General features: G+C 46.3%; 1 protein-coding gene across 1 annotated transcript; it reads left to right on the plus strand.

The window, feature by feature from the left end:
• Window positions 1-1300: 1300 nt before the first annotated feature.
• Window positions 1301-16008, plus strand: lbh (LBH regulator of WNT signaling pathway). Its single transcript, XM_066702962.1, has 3 exons — window positions 1301-1542; window positions 8256-8361; window positions 12623-16008. The coding sequence occupies exons 1-3, from the start codon at window positions 1514-1516 to the stop codon at window positions 12842-12844; spliced, it is 357 nt and encodes a 118-aa protein (XP_066559059.1). The 5' UTR covers window positions 1301-1513; the 3' UTR covers window positions 12845-16008.
• Window positions 16009-21728: the final 5720 nt, after the last annotated feature.

The raw sequence follows: 21728 nt of genomic DNA on the forward strand, positions 1-21728 counted from the left end.
TTCAGGATTGATTGAGTCTGCCAGCGCAGATATCTGCACCACGTCCACCCGAGACCGGAGCCGGACCTGTCGATCTGAGCGTCCCAACAGAGCCCGCAGGTTTAATTTTTCAATCAAAAGATGTCATCAATGAAGAACAGGTTATATATATGTAAAAGCAAACTGGCGGGTAATACATCTTGAGGTATTTTCTATAGACCATTTCAAAATCGTAGGCTGGTGCTGTACAGAAGCTGGGACAATAACAGCAACAGCAGGAAGGAGGGGATAAGTGTGTGTATAAATTGGTGTTGTGTCTTTGTGTCTGTGTGTGTATTGCATGCCCCCACACTTCATCTCCACACGTATCACTTAGCACAATGAAACCCATTCAATCCTATCTGCAATCCGCACACGTATTACGGCCATGACACCGGGACAGATTGTGTGTGTGTGTGTGTGTGTGTGTGTGACTGTTAAAGACAGGATTTTGTAGAAGCAATTGTGCATCAAATGGAGACCCCCACCCAGATAGTGCAGCCGCAGTGTGAGTCCTACTGACCGCCGTGCGCTGCAGAGCCCCCTCCCTTTCATTCATCTTCTCAGTGTGACTTTTACAGCAACATGCGACCTGAGCTGATTTCATGTCTGGACACAATGAAGGCTTCATGTCATCCTCCTTAGCTGCGTTTGAAATCGTATTGATGCTTATGCCCCTCTGTCTGTATTGAGTCGTAGTTTGGGCGCTGGCACATGCACGATCCATATAGATTTGCAATGCATTTACGATACAGGGAAGGTAGCACGCGTTAGTTGTATAGCACAGCAGTGCCCACCCTGACATTCCCACTCTGCACCTCACTGCAGAAACTGAATCTGTTCCACCCGATAATAATAATACAATACTAATCTGACATGAAATTTGACATAAACATAAAACGTATAGGCTACATCCCCACACACATACATTGTTATTAAATCAGGACACGCATGGTACTGATATCAATAAAATATTGCTGATATGAGCGATGCGTTCATGTGTGGCTCAGTAATAGCGGATTACGTGATTTGTCTTGCATTGCTGCACACACGCACATAGCGGGCCGCCAGACGTCCCAATGCCATTCAAGTTCAAGAGTGGGTTTTTTTCCTCAATGAACCGGGATGAGCTGCGATCTGATTGGCCGCCGCAGATCCGTGCGCTGGCTCCGTGCGCGCGCGCTGCCATTGAAGAAAAGGCCAGTGAGGGGGGCGGGGCTGTCGCGGCCGGACACGCCCCCTGGTATAAATACGGCAGCGTTGCGAGCGCACCGGCACAGCCAGCAGAGACAGAGACAGAGACAGAGACAGAGACAGAGACAGAGACACAGTCACAGTCACAGTCTCAGTGTAAGCAGGAGCAAGTCGGTGTCCCCTGAGCTTCGCTTCTCCGCCGCCTGACAGCTCTGCCCGCTTGTGCAGGTCCACTGCGGAGTGAAGCCGGAGTCGTTGGTTTGTTTCCTGGGTCGCTCTCCGCGTTTGTAGATGTGAATTCATGTCGGCGCATTATCCTTCACTATACTGGTGAGTACCGTTTCTTTTCTCTTCTCCGCCCCCCTTTATCAGTCTAATCTTCCGTTTTTTTGTATCCCTTCCCCTCTTTTACGCTGCGCTACTCTGTTACTCTACCCCCCTCCTTTTACATCCCCGTCTCCCCACTCCATCTCTGTCCGCCTGTCTGTCCCTCTGTCCCTCTGCCCTCCTCTGTGTGTGTGTCTAGGGTGGGGGGTTACATATGAAATCCCACCTGTCACTCTTGCTGTGGGCACCTGCGGCAAAGCCCCCCCCCCACCCTGTTTCATAAGCGCTTTACTGCCTTGACAAGGTTATACAAGTTCCTGCCAGTCCGAGCACACCGGATCACTGACATGCAATAATGGGTATGTGTATGTATGTATATGTATATATATATATGCATATGCATATGCAATTTTCCACACTCCTCTGCATTTTGAGACGTGTTGCATGTTGAGAGGATGAGAACGTGTAGTTGAGGACATTACCTGTGCATTTAGTGTTTTAAGGGCTTTTATGCTGGCAATTGCAGACCCTTTTTGAACTGGAGGCAGATCTGTCCTCTGTCCATCCTGTCTTTCTTGCTAGTGTTAGTGTCCTCAGTGCGCCCTGCGAGCTGCGGTGATCGGCGCGCTGCTGGTAACGCAGATATCATTCATTACAGCCCAGCGCTCCCACAGCTGTCCACTGTGCCATAACGGCGTTTTAATCTGGAGCCGGTTAATTTATTTTCCGTTTTATGGCCCACATGATTAGAGCAACTGCTAACTTTCAATAATGCAGAGCGGTTAACAAGCCCTAATGTGCTGGAGGAGTAATTGGTTGTGTTGGGGGGGGGGGTACAGCCGTGTCATTTGCTCGAGCACTGCTGGGATGAGCAGTTTCAAAGTGCTGCTTTGGGGACGACGGCCCATCTCGTATTCACAACATGTCTGCAAAACCAGCACTTGTACCCGTGTGTGTCCATGCACATGCAGTCCATGCACGCTGTGTTGGCTGGCAGGACAGGTTAGATTCAGGACAGTGCGTCACAATGGGGTACCGCGTTAAATGGAGAGCGGTCTGCGCAGTGACGTGGTAATCAACTGTGTTAAAGTCTACTATAATTGTAATGACTATTTGGTGTACTTTTATATTGTTGCAGCGTCTTGTATTAAAATACAATCTCAGTGATGTATTTTGTTCCCGTAAATAACTGCAGCAAAGTGGGGGGTGGGGGGGCCACTCAACCCGAGACTGCTGCGCCCGCTTTCACTCCGTTTTAAACCGGTTTCAGGAAGTGTTGAAAGAAAGGTCATATTCCACACAACACGGAAAAAACAGAAGTTATGTTTTTATGCACCACGCGTCTTCTGAAGTTTTTTCCTATTGTTTGCTAATAGACCAAGTGGTTTCACATTAACTGAGAGGCCGAGAGAGGCGAGTGGGCCGCCTGTCCCCGCACTGTTTGCATTGAACACGAGTGATGTTATATGGGTGAACATAAAAAGAGGGTTTAGGTTTGCGTTTGGGCTGTTGTAAAAGAGTTTAACACGGCTGTCCTCTGTCTGGGTACCACAGTGCTCGTGTGGCTCCCCGCTGCAGCACAGTGAGAGGCAGGGTAACGGGTCGTGTTCGTGTAGCGCAGATCTGCACAATCCCACCGACCCCATTGGCGGAGCATACAGGCGCACAACTGCGGACATCTGCGCAGCGCCATCGCGACCGCTGTGTAGTGTGCGCTAGACTCGGTGTCTCGACCGTTTACTACCGAGACTCGTCCGCCTGTTGTGGTGTGACTGCTACACAGAGGAGATTATGAACCTTGGTTTGTTTGTGTAGCATTTTTGTAGCATACCATTTTTTTAAAATAATATTAATAGCACTATAATGGGCACTGCTGCACTGTAACATTGTAGGGAATGGGGCTTGCATGAGTTACATCGTTTATCACGATCTGCAGATTTCAACAGACTGTAGGGAGAACAAGAGCTCCTGCAGTTACAGTAAAGAAGCTGGTGATGTGAGGGAAAGGTGGTCAGAGTGTCTGTTGAAGTGTTCGCTCTCAACCGTGTGGGTATCGGAGTGGGTGAAGAAAAAGCACCTTTACATTGCATCGCATTTCCTAGAATAGCTCAATATAGACATAGGAGCTGTGCATGGTCAGAGTCAGACCACTCAGCAGTGGTCTGACTCTGACCATGCACAGCTCCTATGTCTATATTGAGCTATTCTAGGAAATGCGATGCAATGTAAAGGTGCTTTTTCTTCACCCACTCCGAGCGCAATACTGCACAAAGACTAAGGAGAGCCTAGCTGGGCCTAGTCAGAATGTCCCTCCTCTCTCGATCCGTGTTGACTCGGCTGCATGCTGCCTGAAAACTCTCAGCTGCTAATTAATGCTGTAATTATTCATCATTATCGCACCGGGGTTTCCAGCAGCCTGACCTTTTCATTGCTGTACTGCGCGCACTCAGCCACTGCCAGGAAAGGGCAGAGATCTGACACTTATTACTCCTGTGTATGTCTGTGTAAAGCTCTGAGTCCTTGTACCTATTGAATGTAGGTCACAGCAGTAGCACATTTATTTGCCAAGCTTGCTGTGGACCCAGCACAGTCCAAGCATATCAGCATGGCAGACAGAGGACAGAGGTGCTGCAAAACTGTGCTTTGATTGCATTGTCACTAATGGACATCTCACACGATATACATTTCTGGCAATCCAATAGAGAACATTTCTACTGTGATTCACTGTCCAAGTAGCTTTGCCTTCATTCAAAGCACTACAGCTATATGTTAAGCAAGTGGACATGCCTTAACGAACACACTCGCCTGTACTGAAGGGTCTCCAGCAGCATTTACAACACACCGTTGACTTCTGTCTTCAAGTTGCTATATTCTAGATTTCCTTAACTAGGACTGAAGGATGAGATTATTGATGTTATTTTACTTTTACAATGCAACAAGTAATTAAAAATGTAATTTGCCACATTTGCCACCAGGCTTATGTATGTAATTAGTACAGCAGTAATGTGCTACCACTATTTTGAATGCTTGATTTTAAATATTTGCCAAATTCTCATTTAAGTGTCTGCAGTATTCAATAACAAACATTGCAAGGTTGAATGGTAACCTTTCAATTTTAAAAGCTGTGATATTCAATAAAGAAAGCCATCTGTGTTCTAGGACTGTGCCGTGCTCCAAATCTAGGGTCCCTTTCCACTCTAGGGCTGTGCTGTACTCCGACTAAACATGCCTTTCTGTTTTTGTTGTTGTGGTAGTCTGACTTCTCTCTCTCTCGCTCTTCTGTGCCTTTCAGTCACCCAGATGCGCACTTCCTGCAAGGCAGGCTGTAGTGTTTAAGGCTAGGCCTGGCTGCTGTCTTTGGGCTCATTGCACTGTGGAGAGATGAGAGCAGTGTGTATGGCAGCCTGTTCTGGGAATTCCCTTGTGATCGGGGACTTTCTGTACCTCTATATTAAAGAGACAGACAAGCACACTCCTGCTCAAGGTGGAGAACTCGCACAGACCCATAAAGACCCAACACAACAAGTTGTACTCTAGTGATCTAATTCTAAGGTGTAACTGCACAGGTGCAGGTTTACTCTTCGGGTACAGCAACATGAATTGCAAGTAAGACTGTATTGGCTTGTTAGGGGCTATGCTGTCCCAGGCAGGCCTCTGGGAACGGGCCCCCTTCCAGCCAGCCCAGTCCTCTGTTCTGTGCACAGCTGTGTGTTCTGTCCCTCAGTAATGTCCTCTGAGAGCCTCCTCCTCCATATAGTGCCTTTCAGAGCAGGGGGCCATGAAGCCGGTTGGGCAGCTGTGCCGCATTCCTAAATGCTGCATTCCAGTCTCCTTGCCTCACAAGGAAGATTTGATTTGAATTTCCTGTAAAGATGTTAGATTAAACGAGCAGGATAATCCTGTGTATATATATTTTTTTAAACCTGTGGTTTGTCAGGATGTCCCCTGCAAACGACGGGGGTGTGTGGTGTGAGGGACAGCCACTGTGTGTCAGACTGTGAGCTTACTGACATAATTAGTCCTGCTTTCAATTTCAGTTCAGTTTAAGAGTGCTTAGTGTGACAAGTGTTAGTGCCAATGCAATGATTAAAAGAAAAACAAATAAATAGTAATGACAATTGTGAATCCTTTCTCTCTCTCGCTCTGTCTGAGCTGTATTTGCATGACAAGATCTGTACAAGTATTGTCAAAACATTGTTCTAAATCCAGTGCTAGGAGAGTACAGGAATGCTAATATAATAAAAGGAGAATTATATACAGATGTTTCACAGATGCTATTGAGACATCCTGTGAGTAATATACAGACATTTCTCTCTTTGTATCGTTTGAAGCAGCCTGGCCATTGTGACCGCTGAGCTGTGTGTTAATATATAGACAGTGATGCTCTGAGGGTGTGAGCAGAGAGGGCAGGCAGTGTCCATCCGTCTGTTTTGCGTGTTGGAGACTGAGGCAGAACAGCCCAATGCAGCACATGGAGACTGTACCACTATGCTATATCCAGCACTTTCTAGTTCCTGAAGCTGATCGTGATATCCAGGTCCAGAGTGAGGGGCGTACGGGGGGGCTGAGCAAGTCTCCGCCGTAGGAGATCGGTTGTACTATAAGGAGAATCTGGATTGGACTCTGTATAATTTTATTTGTTCTGCTATATACATTTGAAATATCTTAGGATGTTGATATTCTGTTATTCTTCGCAGAGCAGGATGTTTATATGAAGACGGAGTAGAAATATGACTGCCAATAGCATGTGTTTAGCTTTAGCCCGCTTCTCTAATAGCCATTCAGTTGAAGTTCTTTCTCTCCTGTGCGTCTCTTTCCTTGTTCTTTCCGCCTCTGGTCTGTTTCCTGTTGGCAAGGTTTTGTTGTGTGCAAAAATCTTATTTTTTCCCTTCCCTTCTGTGACTTGTGTCCGCAGAGAGTCCGAGTTATTTCCCATGCTCACAGGCTGCATTACCTATGGTAGGAAAACTGGTGTCTGCAAACCTCATGGGGGGGGGGGGGGGTCATAAAAGGGATTTGGAGCACTAGGAGAAGATTTGCCAAAGCATTCCACCACAGCCCCCCCTGCTGTCACTGCAGGTATTAATCAAGGTTTTCGAGCCACAATCGACAACATCATGCGCACATTAGGCTCTGTGAGGGCTAGGAGCGGTTTTAGCTGAGCTGAGGTAATGAGTTATGCAAAATATCTTGCGTACGGTGTCTGCATCTCTTGCACTCTCAGTGGGAGAGGCAACAGCAGGGCTCTCGCTCTGTTCCAGTAGGGACTGTCGTTTGGCTTTTATTCCAACCCAACTCCCAGTTACGGGGGGTGGGTGTCTCATTATGGAGAGACACTGTGGCAACTCAAGGAACGGAGTATCTAATCAAATACATCATTGATGTTAATGTCCTCCAGAGTCATAAAACGGATGACTAGTACTAGCTGCCCTCGCTGTGTGCTGAAGATAAAAATAAAAAAAACAAAGAATGCTGTAGTCTGAACTTCGGCTATTTCTTATCCATTTATTTTTGTTGAGGTCATTTACATGGTCAAAGCTTCCTAATGCAGTTTTCAAAATTGCAATGGAAACTTTGTGAATTTGGCTATGGCAGTGGAAAAAATACATAATCCAATATATATACATGTGTTTATAAAGGAGTACACATACATGCACATTTGGTTTATTTTTATATGAAGTGCGTGTGTACTGCTTTTGTATTTATACATTTGTGGCCTCCTCCCCTCTGAAGTTGTCTAATTCAGTCCTAGCACTTCTCTTTCAACACTGGGTTCTGGGAAATCCTGGTGTTGGGGGGGGGGGGGGGGGGGTATTAACAGCGCATCAAAACAGTCAAATTGGAAACTGAATTGCCAGACACATCTTAACGCTAAAAGATGCACTGAAAAGCCTTGTACTGTTAATCACACCAAGAAGTTTCTTGTATGATATACACAGTTATGTATGAAACTCAGTTGGAACTAGAACATTTCAGCTGGAGTTGGGAAGTGTTCAGGGGGAAGTGCTGAAGGGGAGGGATATGGGTGTGACACTGTGTTGGGTAAGCACATGCAAACATTTAGTTCTGCAACCTTTTTCTTGTAGGTTGTGCATTATAACTGTCCCCCTCTGCAAGAAGCAGGCTTGTTTGAGAGCTGCCTTCATGAGCCCTGAGCTCTGAGAGGAGGGGCTACAGCTCTCTGCAGGGCCTGTGTGCTCAAGAGCTGGACACCGCGGTGCATGCCTGGGCAGTGGAGGTGGGGACCTGCACACGATGGTGTTCATGACTGTAGTGGAGAGTGTCCTCTCTGGTGCTGTAGAAACACGAATGGTGTCAGCTCCGTATTTCTGCTTTGCACGCCTACGATGCAGTTTCATAATGACTGAGCAGCTTCACTGTTTTCAGCACAGAGCTGCAGAGCTCTACAGTAGCTGCTGAAACCCAGTCAAAACAGTGGAAACTTTTATTTTCTTTGCAGATTACGTTTTTGATTTTATTGTAATATATATTTACAGTACTGAAAGTTCTAACCACTGCCTTTGATGTTCCACACAACAAGAGCTGGTGTCTGTCTGCCGCCTGCACTGCAGTTTGATTACCCTGGACTGTGGGTGCAGCTCTGCCCCTGTCTGTCTGTCCTTCTGCTCTTCACGAGTGATCTTATTCGCTGCTCTTGTCCGAGTGTCCATGTGAGCGCATCTGACCCAGCTATTCTAACCCTCTGTCTCGCTCAGCTCCGTGTTCCTGCCCTCCTGTGAGATGACTGAGGTGGTGATGATGAGCGGCGCCCCCATGGACGACATCCATCTCATTCCTGGCAAAGACCGACACTCCTATCAGGTACTGCTGAGGGGAAACTCATTATAAGGTTGATTCCTGCTCAGCCTACTGTGCTCAGGGCTGCAGTGGTTTTTGTTTTAAATCCTCATAAGTTGAGTGAGAGAACAAGAAATGGAGAAGGAAGAAGGGATACTACTTGGGGGTCAGGGGTTTGGCTGCTTCTCTTTATGTGCCTCTCAGTTTTGTCAGCACCTACTATAAATCCCACCCCCGCTTCCCGTGAGCTCACGCATTCCCTACATTCCTCCAGCAACACTGGAGTGTCACCCTACACACACACACTGGGATCTGTACTGTCTCGGTCCCTGACAACATCCTTCCCCTGGCCCTGCCTGCCTGTCTCGGCACACCATCCAGTCCGGCCCCCTGCACTGACACACAGGCATAGCAGTGAGCGTCTGGCTGGCTGTGTCTGGGCTGTGAGTGTCAGTCTGTGTCGGATCAACCGAGCGCTGTGCACGTGCTATAAACTGTTCTGCAGTACAGGAGCTCAATGCCATGTCTGACTTCAATACCACACTGTAAGGCACAGCCTTACACCCACAGAACCGGCCACACTAGCATTATCTTTCCAGGCTTCCTACTAAACTATTCAAACTTTGACAGTATCAGGGTCAAGACTCTGTCAGTCGGTCAGTGTTGGCCTGTACTCCGCACGGTGGGGGGGCTGGGCTGGGTGTTCTCGGGTGGCCAACCTGTTGGAGGCGTAGCAGGTGTCGGGAAGTGTGCAGCGACCGTGTGGTCTGTCAGCCTAGCTCTGGTTCTTTTCTGTGCTAGTTGTATTTTGAAAATATTCACAGGGTTGGTTTTAGCCTGTTTGTTTTTGGTTCCCCTCCATTTTGAGTTCTCTGGTGGATTTTAGTCCTCTTTGTTGCTGCCAGCAGACTCCACATGCAGAACTTCTCCAGAATTTTAATTTACTTTCCTGAATACCAGATCTGTGGTCCTCTGCGGTCTTCTCCTCAGAGTGCTTCCATTCCCAGTGGACCAGAGTGTCAGTGCCTACTGTAATCCCCTGCTTTGCTAGTATATTGCTGATCCCCAGAACATTTCCCTCCCCTGCAGTCTGAAATGGAGTTTTATTTCATCCTACAGCTATGGTCTCCAGCATTGGACCTCACTTTATTGATCATTTTAGCAACAAGTACCCCATTCATTGAACTGTGCTCCTCAAGGGGGTGAAGGACATTTGGGTGATTGTTGCCAGTGATCTCTTAACTGACTGAATTCAAAAAGAGCACCATCATTGATCAGTGGTGTACAAATAGAGGAGGTTGTTCAACCCGTTGTGCTGGTTTGGTAGCTGCAGTAACTTCCAGACTTGAAAATTGCATCCGGTCTGTTCTGGAATGATCTCAACTGCTCGTATCTTATCTCTTGAATTCTTGAGCCCGTGTCTTTTTTTCCCCTTGCGTCTGGAAGCTGCTCCCTCATGTGACTCTGCCCCCCCTGCCTAGTGATGTCTGGCGGCTTAATTGGTTTAATTGAGGCAGCTGAGGGCCTGGTGTGACCTGTTGGTAGGTGTGACCTGTTGGTAGCAGTGCCCACTGACTGTGGAGCGTGACAGTGGACCTCGAGGATCAGATTAGGAGAACATTGCTTCCACACCATGTTTTAATGGTCTTTGTTAAACCACCACCTGGACTGAAATTAAGTAGGATTAATTTTTAAGTAATTGCCCTGTCTGCCATTGGCTATACTTGGCTGCACTGTAGTAGAAAGCTCAAAGCCCCCCTGAGTCAGACTTAAACCCTTTGGCTGGAAAGCTGCAGCCTCCTGTCACGTCTTTCAGATCTGGAGCATCCCACCTGATCGGATTGGACATGCAGGTTATGAAAAATTAGGAGCCTGCTAAAACTGGTGCTCATCCTTTTATTTTTTTTTAATCGAAATGGGCTGCCCTGTGTACAGATTTCTGTACTTGAGTGGGATTTGTGGTCTGAAAGCTGGAGTAGTATTCTCGGAGGCCCAAGACCCCTTTGTTTGTCCAGCTCCCTGGCTGCCATCCCTGGGGTGCCCAGTTACTCGAGCTCCCTGCTTCTTGGTCGGACCTCTGACCCAGGCCTGTGAGCTCACAGCAGTGTTTTTTGTTTTTTTTGTGTTTTTTGGTAATTGTTTCAAGATGTGGAATCGGGGTAAATATTTTTAGGATCCTGTTCGGGGGTTATTTATAGCCGGGAAAAAATATCTAATGGAATCTTTTGTGGATTAAATTGTTTTTATATGAATTTTTTCCTTTGCTTTATTTGTCGGAGAGTGGGGGGGGCTGTGTGAATCAGTGTGCCCTGTGAACTTGGTGGAGAGACTCAGAATGTTGGTCTGTCTTTTGAAGTCTGTGAGTAGGGAGCGTTACAGGAAGCCATGCACGTAGGCAGGAGTTGGGTAAATCACAGCGTCTTGTTTTAAAAAAAAATATATATATATATTTTTCTGCTAGAGAGTACAAGCCTAAATCTGCATGTAGGATTAGGAATCTCTTATTCCAAAGCCATCAATGAATCGGTCTCCCTTTTATGTGTGAAGAGACACCAAAGCAGCTCGAGTTTCTTGCTGTTGGGGGTGGAGGGGACACTGACTGGGTTCCTCTGCCTGTTATGTTATTGGCTCCAAAGTGAAGTGGAAGGAGACAACCGTGCGCATGTCGCCCAGGTTGGCAGACCCCTGCACTGCGTCCTGCCACAGCTCAAACGGCATCTGCAGCCAGCACTAGAGCAGAGGAGATGGTGGGCAAGGAGTCAGGCTTTCATTAAGTGCCTTGCTCTTTTCCGAAACCCCTCTGCCCCCTTTTCTTTTTTTTATTTTATTTCAAGCTTATCTGCCTTGCAACAGCAACCACTTCCTATGCGTCTGTCCCCAGAGGAAGAGGTGCAAACTGTATTGAACTGAATTGCAACTCTGCAAATCTCAAACCCAGTTAGTTAGGCTGTCAGAGGGCTGCTTGACTTCGCTCTGGGCTGACACCAGTCCCGCACCTGCTACCAGCCTAGAGGTGGCATTTTCCCCAAGTTCTTAAACGGTCTCTCCATCTGCACTTTTGATGGAGGAGGGACCAAAAACAAGCATTTTCTCCAGGAGAGCGCACCTCAGCTGGCCTCCCCAGGATCGACTCGGCATCACTGATCAAACTACTGACCTCTGGCCTCCCAAAGTGTCAGTCAAGGAGGTAGTTGCCAGTTGCATCGCCTTAATAGTTGCCACTGAGCTCTTTATTATGAAGACATGAGAGGGATTACAAGCTAGAGGAGCCTTATTCAGACACTCCTGCTTGTTGGTCCCTCAGGAGCTAATCATCCCCAGAATTGCATCCGGCGTTTTTTTTTTTTTAACAATCCTAGTTGACTTACAAACTGCGACTGGGTAGGTTTGATCTACACATTAAAGTAATCTGCACACACAACCTTAATTCTGCTGCACAATTCATATATATATATATTAAAAAAAAAAAAAAAATCTAGCTGTACTGGATTACAAAGACTTTTGTTTTTGAATTTGTTACATCCCCCCCCCCCCCCCCCCCCCCCAAAAGTATTTACAAAATGGAACAGACACAAGTGTAATTTACAACCCTGCCTTTCCCTCCCTCACCCCCCCTACAGCTGGCTGGTTTCGGCTCGCAGCGCCATGGACAGCGGATGGGACGGCAGCCTAATGCTCTGTTTCCACTGGGCTCCGTGCCCAGACTCAAATCTGTCTCCATTGAAGACACGGGTTTAAAAATAGTTTGCTGAGTTCTGATAACGATAGAATATGTGCTGTACTTGGAAAAGCTTCTTAATAACAAGACAGCCGTGCGCACAGCTTTTTTTTTTTCTCTTCCACTCCCCTCCCCCCCTCTTCCTCGAGAGAGATGGGAGCTGGTGTGGTGTGGTTCAACATGTCTGTTTCCCCCATAAGCCCTCGCTCACACTTCACTTCAGTTCAATTCAAGCACTCTTTACTGGCGTGAAGACAAGGTTTTCTCATTGAGTGTTTACATTGAAGGGAGCAGTGCAGCAGAACAGTGCAGAGAGGGGTGTACATTAATTGCAATACAGAAATGCAGAACATTTACAGATGCTTAAAGAACAGTTTCAGTGCATATGGATCATTTCTAAACTTCCTTTCTCTGCAGATGTTCCTCGGCTGGAGAGAGTGTTTTATGCCCGTTCAAAGTGACAATGAGCCTGTCTGTGTGTGTCTCCATTTGTTGTGGAAATTAAAGGTGATTAAGTGTTTTTCCTCAGTGTCTCATGCTCACCCTGTCCTCCTTGGGTCTCTACAGATTTTCCCCGACCCCTCGGACTTTGAGCGCTGCTGTAAGCTGAAGGACCGGCTGCCCTCCATCGTGGTGGAGCCGTCGGAGGGAGAGGTGGAGAGTGGGGAGCTGCGCTGGCCTCCAGAGGAGTTCCTGGTGAGCGAAGAAGAGGAAGAGGAGGATGATAAGATGAGCCAGGAGGGGATGAGCCCATGCAAGCCGGCTCAGACCCAGGACAACCAGCACTAGAGCGACCAGCCAATCAGACACACACACACATACACACACGCACACGCACACATGCTCACACATACGCACACAGGCTCAAGCTGCCCTGGCTGCCAAGATACGGACTTGCAATATGCAGCACAGGACACGCATGCAACACGGGACACATACGCGCTCTCTCTCTCTCTCTCTCGCACAGACATACAAACATGTGCGTGCACACACACACGCTCACACTGATGCTGCTGCCAGGGACTGGAGCTGAAGGGAGAAGGGGACACAACAGCCTGTACACTGTAAATATACCACCTGGTTAGATGGTCACACTGGACACCAATGCAGGAGAGAGAGCGTACCTTATGGCACACACCTGCTCACTCACACTGCCATGGATCCCAAAGAGAGGATACTTTACACTCGCACACGGCGATGGACATGAGAAAGCTCTAAAGACACTGCCACAGACGCTGGACAGAGGCAAATGCAGGACGGGGGGGTTGATATGTTAGACATGTGCTTCCACGTTTGTGCCACAGTCCCGAGAGAGAGAGTGGGGGACAAATGCACTTATGTTGACCAGAAGAAAACCAAGGGGGAGAGGGACGGAGTGCTGTGTGTGTATGTATATGTACGTGTGTGTATGTATACAGCTCTGGAAAAAATTAAGACCACTGCAAATTTCTTAAATCAGCATCTCTACATCTATGGCAGCCATTCCATTCCATTCATATTTTTATTTGGAGTTTGGGAGAAATGTCAGTAGTTATAGAATAAAACAAATGTTCATTTTACACAAACATGCCTATAAATAGTAAAATGAGAGAAACTGATCATTTTGCAGTGGTCTCAATTTTTTCCAGAGGGGTGTGTTTGTGTATGTGTAATTTTTTATATATATATACACGTACACACAGGCCTCTGACACCATGCATGCACGTGTGTGTGTATTTTCTCCCTCACTGGGGTAGTGTGTGTGTGTGTGTGTGTGTGCGTGTGCGCGCGCGCGTGTGTGTGTATATTATATAATATAACACACACACACACACACACGTTTGAAGGCCGTGTGTGTGTCCTGTGCTGAAGTTGGTGGTGGGGGGGTAGGGGTAGCGGTAGCGCACCCTGGTAGGACAGACTCTGACGATGTTGCTGCTCTCACCACTTACTCTCTCCTCTCCATTGCTCTCTGCGATTGCTATCTCACTGATGCGCTGCTGCTTCCTGTCTCTGCTGATGTGCAGGGCTGTGTTTGAATTGTGGCACATTCTCTTCCTCTCTCTTTCTGGGGCAGCTGATGTTTTGTTTTGCTCTAGAAAAAAAAAATGTGGGGGGGGTTCTGTTATGGTTTTTCTTGCCTTATATACTTTTTTTTTTTTCTCCCCTCTGTAAGCCAGGGCCTGGGGCGTGTCCGTGGGTCGGGGGTTATTCTGCACCCCTCTCGTGTTCTTGAAAGAGAAACCACTGATCTGATAGATGGGATGGGATGGGATGGGATGGGGGGGGTGGTGGTGGTAAAGTGGCGTTAAGAATTGCACAATTGCAAAACCCGTGGAGTGAGTGAGAGTGGGGGGAGGATTAGAAATCTAGAGGAAGTCCATGCATCAATGTACAGGTTTGTTAAGCACCTTCCCCCAGAACAAGATTGTTGTCAGGCAGCTTGCCACCTGTCACACAGGAAAAGTTGAGCGAACCTGGAGAAGTCTTCTCTCCAATGCAGGACTGTGTAATGGCAGATCCCTCTGTTTGGAGAGACCTTGCCCAAGAACGGTGACAGTGCTAATGACAACCCACACACCCGCCCTCTAACAAGGGGCAGGACAAATGGTTCCAAGTCATATTCCGTGGGCAGGTATCTGGAGTAGGAGAGACGGGAGCTCTGCAGGACTGTGGATTGATGCCTGCCCCCTTTATCCTTGTGTGATGCTGGATTAGATGGCCAACATGACTGGGCCCTGACACTGCTGCTCCGGTGCTGTTACAGGCAGACTGTAGACACCTAAACACTGAGGTCCTCCCAGTGTCTGCGTCTCTCTCTAGGGTACTGGGTCATATTAGTGCTGTCCGAGATGATGTGCGATGGACTGACTCATTGCACTTCTCTTCTGTCCCCCTCCCCCATTCATCACCACTCAGAAAAGGAAGTGGTTTGGAGTTATATGTGTATGTATGTATGTATATATGTATGTTAGAAACCAGCAAACAAAACTTTGTGCTGTCCATAAATGGTACGGACTGGGTGAGCATTGGAACAGGGCCACGGGTCTATGACAGCCACTGCCTTCAGTCAGGAGGGGTCTAGGGGTTACTGTCGGGGTGGAGTGGTTTCTCCGCAGGAGGGGTTCACATGCGATTTAAAATGGGAAAAGCAGGTCTGGATTCTCAAGGCCTCTGATAAGGGGGTGCTGAAGTGGGGAGCACTGTTCTGTACTGAAGCCACTCATCTGATGGGAGCTGGAGCACTGTGTGCCTGTTTCTGCTCAGGACTGCAGTACAGGTTGGGGTGCATAAGATACAGGAGGACACTACAGCCCTCTAGGCCTGGTGCTGTGTGTTAGAGAGGTGATGGGCAGTGCTGGTCTAGGTGAGTCTCAGTTCTGCATGTCTTTTTAACACCCTACCTGCTCTCTTCTTATCCACATGGATTAAATGGTTAAAGTCCTGACCCAGAATAACCTTTAGCAGTCTTAGTCCACATCATGAAAATAAATGCTTCAGTAATTAAGAGCTTGACTAAAACTCAAACCACAGGGCACTGGACTGGACTCTAATGTGGCCCACCGGCCCAAGGTGGCTAAGTGTTGTCTTGAAAGGAATGTGTAAGAAAAGACTGGTGCTGAAGTGGAATTTAAATGATTTATTTTCCTCCCCATATGTCCTCGAGAGATGTGTTCAGTGGACAAGTCTGTCTGTTGGTCTGCCTGCATGCATGCTCTTCTGCATCCATTGTACATTCTTTTTTTTGTACATTTGGTTTTGTCGTTTTAATTGTACTCTAGTGGTTCTCTGACTCTGGCTGTGGGACTCTGTGCGCTGTGACCAGTAGGATGTTTCCTGTGTCATGTATTCTGTATTTTGTAAAGCTCAGGGAGATTTGCTGGCTTTTTTTTTTTTTTTCCATTTTTTTTTTTTTTCTCCAAACCACTTTTCTGTCACAGTGACAGAATTTGTAAATAAACATTTGAAAGTGCTTTCCAAGGTCTGTGAGTCTGTCTGTCTGCCTTTGAGTCTCTTTTCAGAGAAGGTGGGCTAGGTTTATAGTCTGGTTTATAAAGGGGTTCTCATGCAGGAAATGGTTTTGGCAAAACAATTTTATAAAGCCCCCCCACAACAAACCTTTAATGACTGATAACATAACTCAGAACCAGTATTACAAACATAACTAACTTCCTCCCTGCACACTTTTCTTCTCAGTCTCATCATTCTCTCCAAAACTATTTCTCTCTATTACATTTTTCTCCCTCAATTTCTCCCTTTTCCTCTCTTGCGGTCTCTGATCCTTTTCTCTCTGGAACCCCTTCCCCCACTCTTTCACTCACTCTATTTTGGTCTTTTTTTTTTTTTAAACCTCTTCCTGTTTCCCTCTCTACCCCCCTCCACCCTCTTCGCTTTTGTGCCTGCTTCACCTGCTGTGGTGGGGGAGCTCAGAGTTCTGCATACTGTAACTTCCTCTGTGAGTGAGTGTGTGATTAGGAGCATGACAATGTGTGACGCTTTGTTGGTATTCACAGGCCGTTTGTCTCTATCTGTGTGTGTGTGTGTGTGTGTGTGTAAGTGACTGTGTGTGTGACTGTTTTCTTTGTCTGATTGTGACTTCTGTTGCTGTTCATTTCTCTCACACGCTGTCTCTGACAAACCCCTGCTGTCTCTTCCTCCACTGCCTCTCTCTCTCTCTCTCTCTCTCCATGCCTTCCTCCTGTCTCTGTTATTTTGCTCAGAGTCAGAGTGTAGTTTTGCTTGCTAATGCTCCTTGGTGGAGCCAGCTCATCTACACAATACACCTAGGTACACGTGTGCGTTTGCTGTTAACAGTACAATTAGCTGGGTGTTGTGTAGCTGGGGAGGCAGAGCTGTGTGTGGGCTGCACAGTGAGTCATTCAGTCTTCACTGACTCTGCATCATAGCTGCCCAGAGGTCAGTCCTGCTGATTGTTGCACATCTAAGATATGAGAAAGTGAGAGAGAGAGCGAAGGCTTAAAAATAAATACATGGTAAAAACTTTGGCAGTCCCATTGCATTCTTGTCATGCCAATAAAGGAAATTGAATTGAAGTGAATTGAAAAGGTTTGTGGTAGAGGTAAAAACAAAAGACAAATAAAGGAGAGAAAAAGACAGACAGGGACAGAAGGGAGAACAGGGAGAGAAGGAGGCCATACAGTGTATATAGACGCTATAGAGCAGGAGCGACGCAGGCCACTCGATGTCCAGGATAGGAGCGGGTGGAGCCGTGGTGTCTGACAGCGCTGGGTTATCAGACAGGCTGTGCTGTCTCCTCACAGGCTGGCGGCCCTGCAGAGCTCAGCAGTCCTGGGCAATGATGACAGTAATTACAGATATGGCTGAATAATCACTGCCCACAGCCACATTGCACTGTACGTCAGTGGAAAAACTGACTGTCCAGGTGAGTGCCCCCCCCCTTCCCTCTTCATCTCTCTCTCCCCATCTCTGTATCTAATTGTCATTACACCATTAAGTGATTAGTCCTTCTCCCTTGATCTTTCAGCCCATCTGGTATATCTACTCTGTACAACTGGTGTATATATATTGTAAACACTGTACACTTGATAAATATAGACAGGATACATTTTAAACCTAGTGCACATATACTGTATACACTGTACATCTGGAATATGTAATGAATACACTATACACCTGGACAATATACTGTACACACGGCACACCTGGTGTATATTGACAGACTATACTATACCCCCAATTAATGTCTTGCGTGAGAGTCATTGGGGTATGACTCCCGGAGTCATTGGGGTAACTGATTGATAGAATAGTCACTGAGTGTCGCTTCTGCCCTGCATCCTGCCCCTCACCACTCACCCCACTGACACACAGACTGTCTCTCTGTGTCCCCCTGCCTCTCTTCCTCCCTGAGCACCTGTAGTGCTAGTGTGTGTGTCTGTGTGTCATTTATGGGGAAATGCAGTAAAGTCTACTGTCTGTGTGTGAGGGTTGCAGCTGTATTGTCAGTGTAACAGTGTGTCAGTAGTGTAGTGCCTCTGTGTGTGTCAGTGTGTCAGTAGTGTAGTGGCTCTGTGTGTGTCAGTGTGTCAGTAGTGTAGCGACTCTGTGTGTGTCAATGTGGCACAGGGCAGTACAGTGGCTGTTGTGTGTGTCCATATAGTGTCAATACACAACAGCACAGTACAGTGGCTGTGTATCAGTGTCAGTATAGTAGAGTACAGTACTATACAATGATAGTGTACAGTACTGTGCAAAACTTTTAGGCATGTGTGAAAAAATGCTGTAAAGTAAGAATGCTTTCAAAAATAGACATGTTAATAGATTATATTTATCAATTAACTTAATGCAAAGTGAGTGAACAGAATTAAAATCCAAATCAAATCCATATTTAGTCGGCCAAGGAAACTTACTGCAGCAGATGAAAGACACATCATGCTTACTTCCCTTAGCAATCGGAAGATGTCCAGCAGTGCCATCAGCTCAGAATTGGCAGAAAACAGTGGGACCCTGGTACACCCATCTACTGTCCGGAGAAGTCTGGTCAGAAGTGGCCTTCATGGAAGATTTGCGGCCAAAAAGCCATACCTCCGACGTGGCAACAAGGTCAAACTACTCAACTATGCACGAAAACACAGGAACTGGGGTGCAGAAAAATGGCAGCAGGTGCTCTGGGCTGATTAGTCAAAATCTAATATTTGTCTGTAGCAGAAGGCAGTTTGTTCGCCGAAGGGCTGGAGAGCAGTACACGAATGAGTGTCTGCAGGCAACAGTGAAGCTTGGTGGAGGTTCCTTGCAAGTTTGGGGCTGCATTTCTGCAAATAGAGTTGGGGATTTGGTTGGTCCCAAATTTATTCTGAAGCATGACAACGACCCCAAACATACAGCAACAGTCATTAAGAACTATCTTCAGCGTAAAGAAGAACAAGGAGTCCTGGAAGTGATGGTATGGCCCCCACAGAGCCCTGATCTCAACATCATCGAGTCTGTCTGTCTGGGCTTACATGAAGCAACTGATGCTGCCTAAATCCACAGAAGAACTGTGGTTAATTCTCCAAGATGTTTGGGCCAACCTACCTGCGGACTTCCTTCAAAAACTCTGTGCAGGTGTACCTAGAAAAATTGATGCTGTTTTGAAGGCAAAGGGTGTTCACTCACTTTGCATTTAGTTAATTGATAAATATAATGTATTAACATGTCTATTTTTGAAAGCATTCTTACTTTACAGCATTTTCTCACACCTGATTAAAACTTTTGCACAGTACTGTATGTGTCAGTGTTAGTACAGTATAGTACAAACAGTACAGTGGCTGTGTGTGTCAGTAGCAGTACAGTACAGTGCCTGTGTGTTTCTGTCAGTGTGGGCAGGAAAGTGCTGATAACTTCTCCTTCGCCATTCTTCACATTCTTTCCAATGGAAACAATCCGGAGCTGGATTAGCCTGTCAGCACCCCCACCCCCAGCATCCCGAAACACACACACAAACCCCCCTTCCACACTGACCGACACACTGTCTCCCTCTGTGTGTGTCATTTAATATGTTTGGAAACACTGAGAGGGAGAGAGAGAAACAGAAAGAGAGAGGCGGAGTGCGAGACAGAGACAGAGACAGAGAGAGCAGGAGGTAGGACTGTGGTAGAGGGCCAGGCCAGGGACTGTTTTATCAGCAAGCGGGCACTCAGTTCCCAGGCCCTGTGTGTCAGGGAGGCAGGCTGCTCTCAGGCTGGGCACTGCCAGGGGCATAAATAACATAATTGACACTACACAGACACACACGGATTGGGACTGTACACTGACACACAGACTGGCACCACACAATGGTTTTACACTTTGGTGACAGAGGAGGAGGAGGGAGATAGAGCAACAGAGACAGGGAAGGGGGAAGTGTTTGGCTGTTGAAGCTGCTCCAGAGCCTGGGCTGGACGATTTATTAATAGCCAGTACACAGATACAGGGAGAGAGAAGGAGATTGGGAGAGAAGGGGTCTGTAGAGGGAAATAGGGGGGAAAGGAGGAGCGCAGAGGGAGATAGGAGACGGTGAGGAGACAGGGAGTGAAAGAGAAGGAGAAATGTTGACTAAGCAGTGTGTCATTGTTCTGTAAATGTCTGTTTGTGGCCTGTATGTATCTGAACTGTTGTATGGTGTTTAAAGCAAGCCTTTTTAGTGCACTGTGATTAACAGTAAATACATTGGGAAAAGGTTTACAACCTTATTGCATCAATACAAATACATAGAGAGAGACAGAAAAAATGCTAAGATGAGCGCCTAACAAACTTTTATATTTTAATTATTTCAAATGAAATGGAAGGGAAAAATAACAAAGCATATATTATAGAAACATATACTATGCTTATTATGTTATAGAACCTGGCACTGCTAGAGCAGTACTGTCAGACTTTGGCTCTGACAGTAAACATGAAGAAAACAAAAACAATTTTTCAGAATAAAGCCAGATGTCAGGAAAGCAGATACCATTTCACTTTAAGAAATCCACTACCCATACCTGGGCCTGACTCTCAATGCGTCAGTTAATAATCTGGCAGTGAATGCACTAAGAGAAAATGCCTGCAGAATTTAATGCCATTATAAGAAGGCAAAATTAATACCCCAATTCGAATTTGGCAGTAAGTTGACAATATTATGTTTGGCAGTATACTGGAAATATTTTACAGTTTAATCCAACCCCTTCCTTATATTATATGGATGTGAGCTATGGGGTCCAGTCAGATACACAGCCAGGCAGATGTATGTAGGTATACGTATATACAGCTCTGGACAAAATTAAGAGACCACTGCACATTTGTCTTAAATCAGCATCTCTCATGTATGGCAGCCATTCCATTCCATTCATATTTTTATTAGGAATTTGGGAGAAATGTTGTCAGTAGTTTATAGAATAAAACAAAAATTTTCATTTTACCCAAACACATACCTATAAATAGTAAAACCAGAGAAACTGATAATTTTGTAATGGTCTCTTAATTTTTTCCAGAGCTGTATATGATTTAATTTTTGTTATTGCTGTTGAACTTGTTATTCAGTTGTATTGTATGTTCTGTGCAAAACTCATGCCAATAAAGCAACCTTTGAATTTTAAAATAAAAGGACAAATATATGGATATGGATATGGAGGAGATGAAAGGTAACAGAAGGTAGAGAGAAAAGGCAGAAGGAACAAGAGGGAGAGCAGAGAGAGGGTGAAGACAGGCTCAGCTCACAGGCAGGAGAAGTGTCTCACTGTTCAGCGTTCACTCTTCCTGTCCCCTCCTCTACCCCTGACCCCTCTGTGGCCCTCTCCCCCTTCTCTCCCTCAGGAGCAGGATTGAGAAAGGACAGGAATGTTTAAAAACAATAAACTGTGTGAGGATTTTAAACTCTATTAATATACTGCGCTCTTCCCTTAGAACTAAACACACACTGACATACACATATTTCATCTGGCTTCAGTAAAAAATAACTCCACAACAAAACAATGGAGCAGTTTTAACTTATTTGATACAAACAATGAAAAAAAAACACATTTAATTGTTTCTCAAAGTGGGGATGTCCCCAGAACGTAGTTTTATCAAGAGTTACTATCTTTGTGGGGACATTTCCATATTTAGACACATACTGTGTACATGCACAATGACATATTACAATATACACACACATTTATATACAAGAATATTGGCTCACATTCTGATAGTAAAAATTAGAGACCTGGAAAGAAAGAGA

Source organism: Amia ocellicauda, chromosome 1, assembly GCF_036373705.1.
Source record: "Amia ocellicauda isolate fAmiCal2 chromosome 1, fAmiCal2.hap1, whole genome shotgun sequence".
Taxonomy (NCBI): domain Eukaryota; kingdom Metazoa; phylum Chordata; class Actinopteri; order Amiiformes; family Amiidae; genus Amia; species Amia ocellicauda.